Here is a 14,887-nt window from a genome sequence, read left to right on the forward strand (position 1 = left end):
GACAAACATTCAAGCTTAAACTACGAAAGTGAGTGGCGGGAGAGGTCCACACTGACGTCAGCGGAGGGTGCATTGGCATGAATTAACTTTGCAACTATGTCAAGTTAAAATGAAAGATTAGACTTCTGTAATAACGAATTCGTCATTCGTAGCGAGAACGAAGATTTTCTCAGCAGGTAAGTGACGAAAATGAAACAGACTATAATAGACTACAGTACCACTCATGTGCCGTCAGCTATGGCTGACTCGCAAAGAGTGGCATAGAAGAAAGTCACGAGGAGACTACGTCAACTCTAGTCTGTTTTTGGCGCAGCCAGTCCAAATTGAGCAGCAGCAGCGGAACATTCGGAGACAATTTCCTACGCAACAAAGGGATATATAGGCGCGCAGAAAACGAACTCTGCGTGCAACATGGACCATGAGTTACGCTGCGCGAAACATGCCTCTGCATTCAAGAAATAAACCTCCACTCTATCCTCGTCTTCGCGCCCACCGAGGGAGGCACAGCGCCGCGACATTCGGCAAGCTAACTAAAGAGTACCACCAGACGAAGCAGTTCAGGCCACTCACGTGTTTGAGCGCCGTGTGCACGTGCTCGATGGGTACGTCCAGCACGATGTTCTTGATGCCGCTCTTGCCGACGTCCTTGAGTACCTTGCGGTACTCGGCGCCGGGCTCGAACTGCCGGACGACGACCTTGCGCTCACGCATCAGCGGGTCCTTCAGGATCTCTTGCAGCCGGATCAGCGCTGCACACGCCGATTGAGAGGATTGTTTAGCGCAAGAACACCGTGTGAAATGCAACACGTATGAGTAAAGAAAAAACATGCAGCACTCGAAGTGACCAAAAGGTGGTCGATCAAGCGAAGTCTCAGGCTGGAGCCGACGCTCTTATTTGCCTTCGTCAGCGTCAAGGGTACGAAGAGAAGTACCCTTATCGGAGTGTCGCCTCCAACTTGAGACATCCTTTGATCGACCACCTTTTGATCACTTCGAGTGCTGCATCATTCTGCATGTGATCCTCTGTCTTGTGTGGATGTAGCACTTAAGGATGCGAGTACGCGCAAATGAGTGAGCTCGGATCCAGGTTTGAAAAAAACCTGTGCACTAATATGCGCCCGATCACGCACCAGGTTAAGAAGAGTTCAATGCTGGCGGACTGTGGCACCTAAGCCAAAGGTTTACGGGCTATTGCAAGCGCAATCACATATATCAGCTTAGTGCGGTGGGTGTTTGTCATAATTTTAGAGTACAGAATGGCTACGTAATGAGAGCAGTTCAGCTGAGTTCTGAAATTATCGGTAGCTCTTGCGTTCTAGAGGATCCATTCAAAGTGCTCTGACGGGCTTATTGTTCTGTTAGACGCACGACAGGCTCTAAATTTGTGCAATGTTCTCTGGTTCAAACGACTCACGTAAATTTCGATGGAGACGGCACGAGTGCGCGAAATAGAGGTCTTCACGTATAGACAAGTTTTCTTGTCTCCCTGTGCGGGCGAAAGACTGGTGGCATCGTCTGCACCTCGTCGTTAGCATCAGCGGGTTGCTCACCGTCGTTCTCCTCGTAAAGGACGGCGAAGTTGCGCCAGTCCTTGTGCTTGATGAAGTCCAGGTACGCCTTTCCCAGGGCGACCGGGTGCGGGAACAGGTTGACCGAATGGTTGTCGGGCCTCACGCGGTAGTCCCAGCGAGTCTCCATGTGCGGCACGTCCAGCACGGCGCATGCCGACCGAACCGCGGCACTCGCCTCGCCCGACTGAGGACCGAACACGGCGGCCACGCCTTCCTCGAGCAAGGCACACACCTTGCGCGATGCCTGCGCACCATGGCAACGCGTCATGCGAGGCTCGCTACTCTGTCGGAAGTGTGATGAGGTCAGTTGTCCTAACGGACATCTATGCGCGCACACGGAGAAGGACATACAAAGACATTTGGCGGCCACTTTGCTGTTTCTGTGTGTCAATGTGGGCCCTTCATATAATATTTGCGTTGAACCAGCTGGCCCAACAAACAAGCAAAAATAGTCCTAATGGACAGGTTAGAAGCTGCAATGAACATTCGGCCACACATTTATTTGTGTGAGTAAGATAACTGTGAGTACGTTAACGCAGTGAAAATCTCACGCGGAACAAAGTTTCAGGTAACCAAGCGTTTGAATGAAACGTCTCTCGACAAATATGCAAACGTCAGTAGAATGTGGCAAGTGCCAATGGTGGTCAGTGCCCATCTTTTTACGGGTATTCGGTTCTACGTGGGCAACGTCACTGATAAAGGCCTTGGTCGCGAGGCTAATCCCGCCTTCTGCTACAACCCACCACTACCACCCCTCATGAAAGCAAGCAGGCCATATTCTTCCCGTATACGTATATATATTCATCATCGTCACCATCATCAGCTAGTCTATGTGCGCTGCAGAAAATGGTCTCTGCCAGTCACCCCAAATTACCCTTGCTTTGGGCCGGCTTACCCCATCTTATGCGGGCAAATTTAATAATTGCATCACGCCACCAAGTTCTCTGCCATCCACGACTGCGCTTCCTTACTGTTGCGTCTCAAAACAGCCATGTGCATTCGTTGGATTCGTTCAGGTTTCATTCGTTCGGGTCCCGACAACGAGTGTGACGCGCAAAGAGAGCAGCTCCCTTAAGGCCGCCCCACATTCAGCGTTTTCCCGGCGTTTTCTGGCGTTTTGTCACCCGGCGTCGCTCGGCGTCGACGCTGAGGCTGGCGCCAAGCCAAAACGTCGTGCTCAAGGGACACCAGATCTCGCCGCCGCCGTCGGAAGCGGCTCGACAGCGCCGACCAATCAGCGCGCGGCAGGGCGTGGCCGCGCGCTGCTGGCAACTCTTGCAAGAGACTTCCGCAGATTCGCAGTTCGTGCCGCCATTGCTGTTGGTTTGGTTGCTTCAATCATGCTACCGGCGAACATCGATAACGAGCTTCTTATAGCCATTGTAGAAGCAAGGCCGTTAATGTGGCAGACCAAACACAAGGAACACAAGAATCGTTTAGGAGGTTTCTGGTAAAATAAATCTGGTCACATTGTGTGACGCTGCGCTGGCGCTGGTCCGCGTGCCGCTCGTGTGGCTGGACGCCCTCTCTGGCGCCGTTCATGCGACCACGCCGGGAGACGCAACGCGAAAAAACGCCGGTAGAAATGCTGAATGTGGGGCGGCCTTTAGAGGTGACAACAACCGCCCCTCTCTGTAGAAGCGCTAGCGACCGCGAAGGTCAGTCTCATGACCCTGACAAGCTGACCGTCACGGAGAACAAGGAACCAGTGTCGACGACTTTAACTGAAGGAGCGTGAACCCTTGTTTTTAGATTGCTTCGTCCTTGTTTCGAAGGTTGGACATCATGCAGAGGCGGAGTCCAGAAAGGTCGTGTGACCATTGGTGGGATTTTTCGAACAGTTCGACCATTCTGATTGGCCAAGACTCAGTCATCAGATTCCCTCGTCTAGTTGCCTAGGGAAAGCGACTGTTTTAAAGGCGGACACTTTTGGTCGTGATGTGTGTGCTGACATGTGTGTGCTCAGGCATGCAGCGTGCTTCCATATATGGAGTAACTTGCGTAAATATGTAAAGTAAACCCATTTCTCGTTTCCTTCAACCTCACCTCCTCACCAACAGGCAACTCTCGGTGATAGACAGGACGACGGCGTGGACCCGCTTAGCCAGCTTAGTTCCACGCCCCGGTATAGCGCAGGCCAGCTACCATGTTTTAGGCGCCGTGGCAGCGTAGGCAAGCCACCGTCTGAGTGAGACCCGAGTCTCAACCACGAACCCCAAAGCCGGATCGCAACACTGCTATTGGCATCTACTCGGTAACTCGAATATACCATCCGTTATCCGCAGTACGCATTACATGATGTGCTCAACCATTCGTTTCTGTTAACCTCAACTACAATATCTGCTACTCCCATTTTCTCTCTAATACGCACGATAGTCTTCTCGTCTCCTAACGTTACATCAATTATTTTTCGTTCCATCACTCGTTGCGTGGTCCTTAACTACTGAAGCTTCTTTGTTATCCTAACAGATTTTCCCCCTAAGTTAGTACCAGCCTAATGCAAAGATTATACAATATTTGTTTGAAGGCTAGCGGTTAGCTCCCTGTTGTGACTTGGCAGTATCTGGTACATGCATTCCAACCAATTCTGTATTCTGTAAACTTTATTCCCGTGATCACAGTCCCCTATTACTCATTATCGTATATATATATATATATATATATATATATATATAGGTCACTTTCTATTTGTTCATCCGTAGTCTGAGGTATCAAAGTTGCCTCTTTTTATCGTTCCGATAAGAACTGAAAGAGGTCGCGGGCCTACACGTACTTGGAAGGAGTCGAGGCGCTCGGTGTGCTCGACCCGGGCTAGCAGGCGCGAACCAGGGGTGACGAACTGGGCGCCGGGCTCGCCCAAGCCCATGGTGTTGATCCGGTCAACGGCTGAGCTGAAGGCCATTTCAAGCACGTCTTCGCCTGTCTCAAAGATGCCGCCTGCGATCGAAGTCACAAACATGGTATATATATATATATATATATATATATATATATATATATATATATATATATATATATATATATATACACATATCATATATTGAAACGTTTTTCACTTTCAAGCGAAGTTGAATGAGCACAAGAAGAACTAGGCCTCAATAATAATGAAAAGAAGAGAACCAAGGAGATATATTTCTTTGTGTATCTGAATAAGGAAGACTGAAACAGGTTACCAGGAATGCCAGCGCCGAAGCCTAAGCAAGTTCCACCTGCAGCTGAGGTTCTAGCGGCAACTGGGTGGCTGCGGTGCCACAGTGCCTGCTCTCCTGCTTCCAGAGAGCCTTAAACAAAACTCTTCGGCTGGATGTCCCCCGTCTTAATGCAATGCTCCAGAGCACTGTGCACTTCTTATTGCTAATTTTCCGTCAATGGAATTTACGAAAACAAAACATAAAATTCAATCGAATCGGCAAAAGATTGGTACGAATCGGCTACTAAAACTCTATCAGAAAATTTCCGGCGGCAAGTTAAAATGATTTGCAAAAAATAGAGCAAACATAAGTTTTCAATATAATACATTCTAAAAACTGTTTACGCTCAGTACGGCCGTATCTTTGTTCCAAAATAGCAATCGTCTTCTGTCCTGCTTGCGTTTCCTTTCTTGAAAATTCTTTGCTGGCTACTTTCCTCTGAAGAATGCTATGCCACGTTAACAATGCGTATGTCGTTCGTGACCTGGAAGTGCCGGGCGTGCAGCGTTAATGAAAGAAAAGACACGCAAGATAGATGACAATTATTGTCGTGGGATAAAGATAAGCCTCGAAACGTCTAAATTCTTTTAAAGAAGTGTATAAATGCACATATATCAAGTCACTTAAGTTTTCTACCTCGCTACATTTTTATACGATATGCAGTGAAATTATTGATCATCGCAAAACGTGACTGTTTCACGAAATAAAACGCGTCCAGAACGTCCTAGGAGGAGGCATTTCACTACAAACAGAGCGAAAGTCCGCTAGGATTTTTTTAGCTACATTCCATTTAATACTATATATAATCTAAAAATCCATTCTCGCCCTTGTGGTTATGCGGCTATTACGTTCTGCTAGGGTCTTGTGTACGTTCCCATCCTCACAGCAGGATGAAGGCCCCTTCAACGGTGGAATTTCGCTTTTGCAAAGCTCTCATCAACCCAAAATAAACTCTCCTATCCTATACTATCCATATAGAGGTTTAGCTATAACTTCATGCTATTATTTAGAAGATTCTTCTCTTTCATGAAACTTTTCCTACCTTGAGAATTTCTGCAGAATTACTTTGCTGAATTTGTTAAATATAACGTTACATGGTTCTATTCCAGTGATATCCCTTTCGCGTGTCGTCAGTGGTCCGAGCAAGCGTTATCAGTCTCTGCCTAAGTTTTGACCACGATCGGCACTCGTTAACGGTGTTCGATAGCAACGAATAAAATCGTTAAGAGGAAGCTTTAGCTCTGGTGCTCCTATCTAAATACATGTAAAAGGAGAATTCGTTTTTCTCGGCAACCACAGCACCTAATTTAACGGGGTTTGTTGCATTTAAAACAAAAACTTAAAATCTAGTGACTGTTGGTTTTGAATTTTCGATTTAGGTCGTCAATTTTTTATTAAAAAGTGGCAAAAATCGCAAGTTTTCAGAAAACGAAACTATCAAGTTTACAACTCTGTAACTCAGCAAGAATAGGGGATATCGCCATTCTGTGAATTGTACTTAATAGCACATCTAAAGCGGACAAATTTGACATATTATACATCAATCTCAAAAAATTTATTAATATGTAATTACAAATTTTGCAGAACCCTCGTAAACAACCTAACAAACGCACGTAAGATGTAAAATGACATATGAAATTTGTCCGCTTTGAATGACCTAATGGATGCCATTTACAGAACCGCGATATCTGTTCTTGATGCAGAGCAATTAGTTTGTAAACTTCGTGCTTCTATTTTTTTCAAACTTCTGAAATTTTGTAAATCTTTTTAACAAAATGCAAGCTTTAAATCAAAATTCCGCTTCCAACAGTCACTAGAATTTAACTTTCTCTCTCAAAAGCAACAAATTTTATTAAAATCGGTCCAGGGGTTATCTCAGAAAAACGTTTTTGCGTTTTTACATGTATTTGAATAGGTCGCGTCGGAGTTGGGCCCGAGCTAAAGCTTCCTCTTAAAACAAAATTCTTACTTTATACCGACTATACATGGCAGCAAAAGAGCATTTCTGGCGATATAAGAAGTAAAATACGAGCTATCTGGCGTAAGTATGCTGATGTGGCTAGTTATTTAACGACTCTATCTTGGAGCAAGCGAAATTCGGTCAAAAAATAGGGGACAGTTAAAACCTAAGGGCACGGGATACGGACAGACGACGCTGAATACAGGGTCATGGTCAATCATGGTCAATCATGGACAATCTACCCTGAAGAGGGTCATGGTCAATCATCGTCAATCAGTTCCTGAAGGCGCTTCAGGACTTTCCGCAAGAACCTGGGCACTGTAATTTATGCTGCACTACGCTGCGTGACAACGCTTGCATTAAGAAAAGAAGCAAAATTAGGCTCGACGAGGCACGTACCGATCTTGATGTCAGCCATGGCTGACCGGCTGCTGAGCAGCGGCAGCAGCAGCAGCAGCAGCACCGGGACGTGTTTGTGCTCCCGCATTGTGGCGTCCTGAGCGTTGATCGTCGCTCAGCCGAGCGGGGTCGTCATGGCAAGCCTACGAGTGGGAGACAAGACAAGCTGCCACAATATTATATACGTTTGTTGTAGCTCAGGGTCATATTCGTTTTCTAAGTCGGTTAATATTACCCACTGGTTTGTAATAGTAACCGATTAAGTTGGTATTAATCAGTATTAGTTTATATTTACCGCTACAGACACGGTAATACAAACCGATCGAATCATATCACCCACTCATATATGTAACGAACATGAAAATTTCATTTTTGTTTATATAAAACACTCAGACATTAAGAGCACCCTCTCCGTGTACGAGGGTAATGATACCATCTCGACAAGTTTGTTATAGTAAAATCCTCTTTTCATTGACTAAACAACGAGACTAAGATGTCACACCGTGCAATAAGTTTCATACCCTCCCCCTCCTCCCCCTCCCCTAAAGCTGGGACTGTATCCTGCGTTTTCCTGTCATCTTGCAGTATTCGAAACGCGCTTCATGGGTGTTTTTCATCGTATATGGCAAGAGAATGGTCTAGATCACATTAGTGACAATTTTGTGGAACGTTGAAGGCAAGAATATGACTAAACCACTTCCATACAGTTCTGCCGGCATCTGACTGCAGATATGGGATCAATATTTTACGTAATTATTTCGTACAGAATTGTGAACAAGATTCAAAAGATTGTGCAATATATTGTACAATGGGTCTGATCAAGAGGAGATTATTTTTCTTGGATAGAATTTTCTTGCGAAAGACAACTTCTGGTCTTTACTAACAACCTGCATTATTTGCTTGATTCTGGATTTGCAATAAACGGAATTTTTTTAGATTACTCTAAAGCATTTCACAAGGTTAGTCATCATTTACTGCTTTTTAAGCTCGGCCAGTTAAATCTACATCCTAATGTGCTTAACTGGATTCGAGTTTTCCTTTTTAACCGTACTTCGTTTGTTTCTGCTAATACTGTAGATTCCCCAGTCCAGCTAGTGTTATCGGGTGTTCCCGAGGGGTCTGTGTACTTTCCTTAATTTTCATGAATGACCTACTCAGTAACATTTTATCACAGGTTTGCCTATTCACGGATGACTGTGTTAATTTACCGGAAAATAGCGAACCAAGACAATGTTGCCTTACTGCAGACCGATTTAAATAGCATACCTGTCAGGTGTCAAAGGCGGAATACGGAATGAAACATTTCAAAATACAAATGAATGCGCGTATCTCGCACCTCATTAGCATGTCCACACTATCATCTTGATAATACGTCTCTTGAGTCTGTTTCACCTTACCAATAAGTCGGTGTTCACATCTGTAGTAACCTATCATGCAACCATCATGTAAGGTACATCATCGCCGAAGCTAACCAGTCATTCGGGTACTTTCGAAGAAACTTCTATACGGCACCCGCATCACTTGAACAGCTTATCTACACCACTTACATTCGTTCGTAACTTGAATACGCATAATCTGTCCGGGATCCTGATGTCACTACACTGGTAAATGAACTAGAAAGAGTGCAGAATCGTTCCATTCGCTTTATCTTATCCTATCATGACCGCACAGCCAGTGTTACCTTGATGAAGACACTGCCTAACCTTCCTGAACTTATTATTCGGTGTAAAATAGCCCGGCTAACTCTTTTTCATAAAAATTTACTACCACAGCAATCACCTTCCTGAATAGTTTAATAAATCCCCTCCTTTCATATAATCTAGAATTGACCACCTCCAGAAAGTTGTTTTTCGTCGTCATAGAACTGAGACCTAATCAAATGCTTTTTTACCTCGAAACACCTCCAAATAAAATCAGCTTCCAGAAACAGCTGCTGCTATCACGAATACATTGCGCTTTAACACATTATTTTATTAAGATCCTTAACATTGCTCAATTATTTGTGCTGTGTTTGTTCTTTTATTTTAGCCCGTTTGTTTGGTTTTACTTTTAGATCGTGAAATTACAGATTTTGCTCAGTTACAGCTGTGCATTTTTGTATTACTTTGTCCATTGTTCATGCTCCGTATGATTGTTTTATGAACTCTTTCTTCTACAATTTTGGTATGCGATATGCCCCTCCCTATTGTAACGTGCAAATCCTAAAAGATATATATATATATACATATACATATATATATATATATATATATATATATATATATATATATATCTTACGGCCATATAAAAGCAAACAGACAATGATGCCAAAGAAAGCATTGGGGAAATTAACTGCGGTTGAAATAGAAAGGTACAAGATAATGACGATAAGGGACATAAAAGTTAACGTGCCGCCGGTGGGAACTGGAGTCCTGTCATGTCACCTTTTCGTCGAGGTGACATGAAATCGAGCCCATTGGTGTCTCTACTTCTCTCGTTTTATATTCATTCATTCATTCATTCATTCATTCATTCATTCATTCATTCATACTTCTTTATGCTTTTTCCGAGGACAACGTTTCCACCGCTAATAACATAATATTATCCCTCAGCGTAAGACGGCGAGCGCATGAACTTACTTACTAGCGCATTGTGGTGTCGTCTCCTTTCTGTTCTTCTTCGCTGGCGCTAAATATGCTTTCCAAGCCAGTTTACCAGCAGGCCCAACAAATGGCAATTACTCGAATGTTTTGATTCTATCTGTAGTACGTGTAATTCTACCCGCAAATCCTTGTGTAATCAGATAGTGTTTTACTGCTGGGAGGTCGACGAGTCATGTATAAAAGCCGAGGCGCTTGACCCGTAGGTCTGTATTCGACAATCGACGATTAAGCCGATGTTGGGTCTCCAAAAGAAGACTGTCCAGCAGATCGCGACTTGCGTGGAGATAGCGCAAGCGTGGGTCACTCGGGCTGTTGGCGTAGAAGTGATCCTCGAGCTGAAGAAACCAGATGGTAGAGCAGCTCCTGGAAAACTTCGGCCATGCATCCGCGGAAGGTGCAGCACAGAACATTGTAAGGCTCTCCTGCTGTTGCTTGTAGTGAAATCTCGAACGTCGATAGCATTAGGGTTGCGGTGGTCGCTCAATGCATCGCGAAGGTTGTGTTTCTGGCGTCTCCATGCCTGCAAGAGTGAAATTTGCGCCCAGTGTAGCCGGTGGGAGAGCCTCTGCATCGGTGATGAGTGAGGTGCCCCCAAACGGAAAGCAGACAGCTTGCGGGAACGTCCAAAGAAGGAGAGCGACGGGCCGTAGAGTAGCTGAAAGCGCTCGTGTTTGGCCCATTGAATTCTTCCGAAAGAGCCGTCGCGTAGCTGCGTTTTAGCTGGGAAGGAGGCTCGCGGACCGAGTAGAGGTTTGATGCTGGGACCGGCGCATTCCGAAGATTGGCACAGGTGGACACAGGCGATGTGCGATGACAAGACGGTGAATGACGCGACGGTGAAAATGGTGAGAGCTGTTGCGACTGAACGCTCTCGTTGGCGTAGTGAGCAAGGAGGTTTGCGGCAAGTCCTCGCAGAAGTCGGGGCAGGTAGATGGCAGCCGGAGCCGGGAAGCTTGTCAATACGGAAGTGGCTGTCCACTTGGATGAACCAGATGTCCGGCATGCCTATGTAGAATTACCTGACTCCCTACAACCGCGGGACGTGAGGCCACGTCACTCGCGCCTTGGTAGAGTCTGTGCGTTGACACTGGCATGGTTGGGCTTGGTAGTCCGGTTCACCAATTTGTGGGGTAGCCGCCACGGTCACGGTTTATTTAGGCCGACCAGCCATGGTGCAGCGTGATCTCTGGAGCGGCAGATGCCGCGGCCGCTGAGGTCGCTGTTGTTGTTGTTGTTGTTGCCTATCCCGTGTGTGGCTCCTACCCACGATGGGGGATTGGCCAAGAAATGGGTCTAGCGTGTTACGTGCATGTCAGCCGTCTTCTTCTTCACCGGCTGTGGAGGCGATGGTCGCATCGCCACTACCTAAAGGAAAACCTACCTGTACAATAGGCTTTACCCTGAATTGGCGTTCATTGTACTGCACTTACACTTGTCCTGTGATAGTGCGCGATGAGTGCGACGGGCTGTGATCGTGGGTCGGTGTTCGCCATCTCTTTCTCTCTGTGCTTTCTTTCTCTTCTTCTACCTCCCGCTCTTCCTTTACCTACTGTAGGGTATAAAACCGGATTTTCCCCTCTGTTAGCCTCCTTGCCTTCCTCGTTTCTTTTGTATCTCTCCCGTCGCGTCATTGTCACGAGTACAAATAAAGAAACCACAAAGCTTCGCTTTGACAGCCGCTTGTGTTCCGATATGGCCTGGCGCCTCACTCGCACCATTTTCACATTTGATAACAGCTCCAAACAGAACGAACGACACGGTGTAGAGAGATTTCGAAATACAAAATAGGAATAAGTCAGTGATTATGCAAAAAGGTCACCAAATTTAGGCACATGAAGCAAACAATACAAACGTAACCCTCAGAAACAAATCTATGCCATAACCTTTTCCGTGCAATAAATGGTAAATAATTTCAGTTATACATAACTGAAAGCCAGTGTTTGCTTACTATTCAACAACGATTAAAACAGTGAATCAGTGCAAATGCGCAAGCTTCATTTCAAGGTGCGTTACCACGTAATATTTAGTGAGCATTCAGTGGATTTCGGGACTAAGATGAAAGAATTGAAAATGAATGAAACATAAGTCAATTTTTACGTGTGAGGCACGTAACAAGGAAGCAAGTTCGAATAGGACAGTTAACATATACGAGCAATCACTGAAATATTGTATGCCATGGCAAGAATACAATGGAAGTGTATTCACGCACAATTACAGCCACATGACGGCTGTATGTGACGTTCATTTGTGGGGTGGCTCCTTAACACTCGCTCATTAGGCTTACATCCACTGAAATATATACTTCAAAAAATTGGCTTCCGAAAATGAGAAACTAAAAAAATAAGCAAGCGAAAAAGTAAAAAGAACGCTTTTAGAAAGCAAGTGCTGGGCATAACGCTTTGTCAATGCTTCTCTTCGAGTACAACAGCGTTCTTCGACAATTGTAGTGGGTTCGGAAGAGTTGAACACGTTTAAAACAATTATTAGGCTAAACAAAGGAGATTGGTTTCCATCTTCGTCAGACTAACTCAGTTTACCAAGCACCGCAAGAACTGGTAGATTAGTAAATATCTCACGATTTCAATATTTAAAAAGAACGAAGAATAAAAAAGAAGGTTCTGACTTTTTTTTTTCTTCATTGATCCACGACAGAGGCTTTCTCTGGTAGTATTTATGACACCTTTATTTGAATCGTCAATTATCATGAACGCTTCACGAAGCAACATCGGGCTCAACAGCACAAAGCCTTTTTAAACACCATCATCACCGTTTTTTTTTTTTCCCCTTAGCTTAACTTTTACTCCGTACCAACCATCCCGCTCCTTCTGAGTCATTTCTGTCGTTGATCCCTCTCCTCCCTAAAGGCAAGCAAAGTGTAGGTAGCTGCCTCCTCTGCACCCTACACACACAAACACACGGGAACAGATTCGAAAATTCTCACTTTTCGCTCTTCCTCGTGTAATGGCGCCTTCGACATAGCTGCGGTAGCAAAATCGCGTTCGAGCCGTGTGACCGGCCCACATTAAACAACGCGTCGATCTTAGAATCTACGCGTAGCGCCAGCACACCGATCGTTCTTGCTCAATAACCAAGGGCTTCGTTAGAAGTTGGCGCCTACCCTGTTTTTCTTGTACGCGTGCTATTTTCTTTTTTTGCTACTCTTAGGTTTTAATCATGAACTAAGAAGCTCAGCAGCACGTTTCAAGCAAAAGCACGCATGTGCCTCGTTGGTCCTGACAAGACACCACGAACTGTAGCTGTGCTACTCAACAACACAGCTTGCCTTCCACACGCCTTTTTGGAGAATGTACCGGCAGCAACTTTTTTCACTTAGCCACCGTTAATGCGTCACCTATCCTTGAACTCATGAAGCCACTACATCAATGGAGCCACCGAGAACGACCGTGATGTAAATGAAAGAGTATATTTCTCTCTATCCATAGCATACTAAGCGGAAAGTAACGACACAGGCGCTCTTTATTTCGCAATTCGCACGCAGCATCCAATACAGCGTCCAAAAGTACACAAGTGCAAAATTCAGAGCATCTTTTTACATGCTATGCACATACAAAAACGAGAACATCAAAGCTTGGAAGAATGATACAAACTGATTTCACACTTTTTTACTTCGCGCTACAAATCATAATTGAAAGGTCGCTTATACCACCGCAAGATGCTTGTGCGTAAATTCTTCCGTAATTTCTACTGCGACGAAGTCGCAAATTCAACCGCGTATTATTGAAAATGTAGCTTGCCGCTCACAAGAGAATGCTTCACTCTGCGTAGGTAAATGCACCTTTGGACCTGTATTCATAATGCAAAGAAGGGTTAAGGCATGCACACACGGACGCAAGAGAAGAGAAGTGGGCAACACGAACCTGTTTCGCTTTCTTTGACATGTAGTTTCTTTTTGCACATTGGCAAAAAAAACAATGTGTGTGTTTTACGTGCCTAAAACCACGATATGATTAGAACGCATGCCGTAGTGGCAAATTCCTGATTATACTTGCCCACCTGAGGTTCTTGGGCACTACGCAATTGTTTGCTATCTTTCACCTCCCATTGCAATGCCACTGACGTGGCTGGGCTTCGAAACTGAGACGCACAAACCCATACATCCACGGCGCCACCATGGTGGGTAATGTTAATTTATGCTTCACTTCATAGTGAACTACGATTAAGGTAGCTTTCTTTTTCTTTTACACCTGATAAGTTCTTGCACCACATAAAAATGTTGGTAGGTACGCGTAATGTGCGTCATGCCTACTTTGACTATTTTGAATAATCGTCATGGACAAGCGAGAACAGGTTAGGAGACAAGCCTTTTAGCAGAAGAGCACATAGTATATAAAGTTGTGAGATAGAAATTTTCAGCGACATTGGACAGTTTCAGTTGGCGCAATGAAATATCATAGATGGTGTAACTGTGAAGGCCGGCTCAAGACAAAGTTGGCACAGAGTATAGACGCGGAGCGGATGCTTGCTTCACCGTAGAGGAATTTCTTACTGAGTCCACCCGATTGCCCGGTTAAACTTTGCATCCCTTTTGTTTTCTTTTTTTTCTTTTTTGTACTTTTCAACTGATGATTGCTCATTTTACTGTTCTCATTTTTACTCGCCGTGGTGTATAAGGGGAAATGGCGTTGTGCTGCGAAGCACAAGGGTGTGGGATCCTAACCCGGCCGCGGCGGCTTCATTTCAATGGTGGCGAAATGAAAGAAAAAAAGAAAGAAAGAAAAAAGAAAGAAAAGAAAACGCGCACCCAGCTAGTCCCACGTCGGGACCGGCAGGTCTAGCCCACCGGCCCGGTCGCGGGCACGCCCGACAGCCAGGATTTGCTTTCTAGAGCGGGGCTACGCAGAAGCGAGTCCCACTCCTCCTTGATGAACTTGGGGTACGCACGTGTGCAGTGCCTTAGGCGCACGTTACCGAATCCCAGGTGGTAAAACTTGGTTTTTCCACATTATTAATTTACCCTGAAAATTTATTTCCCATAATAACTTGGAATAGTGAATCCACTATGTGTGGAATCCACTATGTGTATATATATGTGTGAATCCACCGGTGTGTATATGAGCCATATATTTTTGCGGGACAACAACAACAACGATTACAACCACAGAG

General features: G+C 45.1%; 1 protein-coding gene across 2 annotated transcripts in view; it reads right to left on the reverse strand.

The window, feature by feature from the left end:
* The window catches only part of LOC126522329 (glutamate receptor ionotropic, kainate 2-like), a 50,859-nt gene that overhangs the window by 33,557 nt on the left and 2,415 nt on the right, over positions 1-14,887 (reverse strand). For both annotated transcript variants that reach the window (XM_050171059.3, XM_055066348.2), the window contains exons 2-5: positions 7,122-7,264; positions 4,345-4,508; positions 1,551-1,815; positions 571-749 (exon numbers count right to left, since the gene is read on the reverse strand). In XM_050171059.3, the coding sequence (XP_050027016.1) occupies positions 571-749; positions 1,551-1,815; positions 4,345-4,508; positions 7,122-7,209 (696 nt within the window). In that variant the 5' untranslated portion in view covers positions 7,210-7,264. The remainder of the gene's footprint in view (positions 1-570; positions 750-1,550; positions 1,816-4,344; positions 4,509-7,121; positions 7,265-14,887) is intronic.

This window comes from Dermacentor andersoni, chromosome 6 (assembly GCF_023375885.2).
Source record: "Dermacentor andersoni chromosome 6, qqDerAnde1_hic_scaffold, whole genome shotgun sequence".
In the NCBI taxonomy this organism is placed as follows: domain Eukaryota; kingdom Metazoa; phylum Arthropoda; class Arachnida; order Ixodida; family Ixodidae; genus Dermacentor; species Dermacentor andersoni.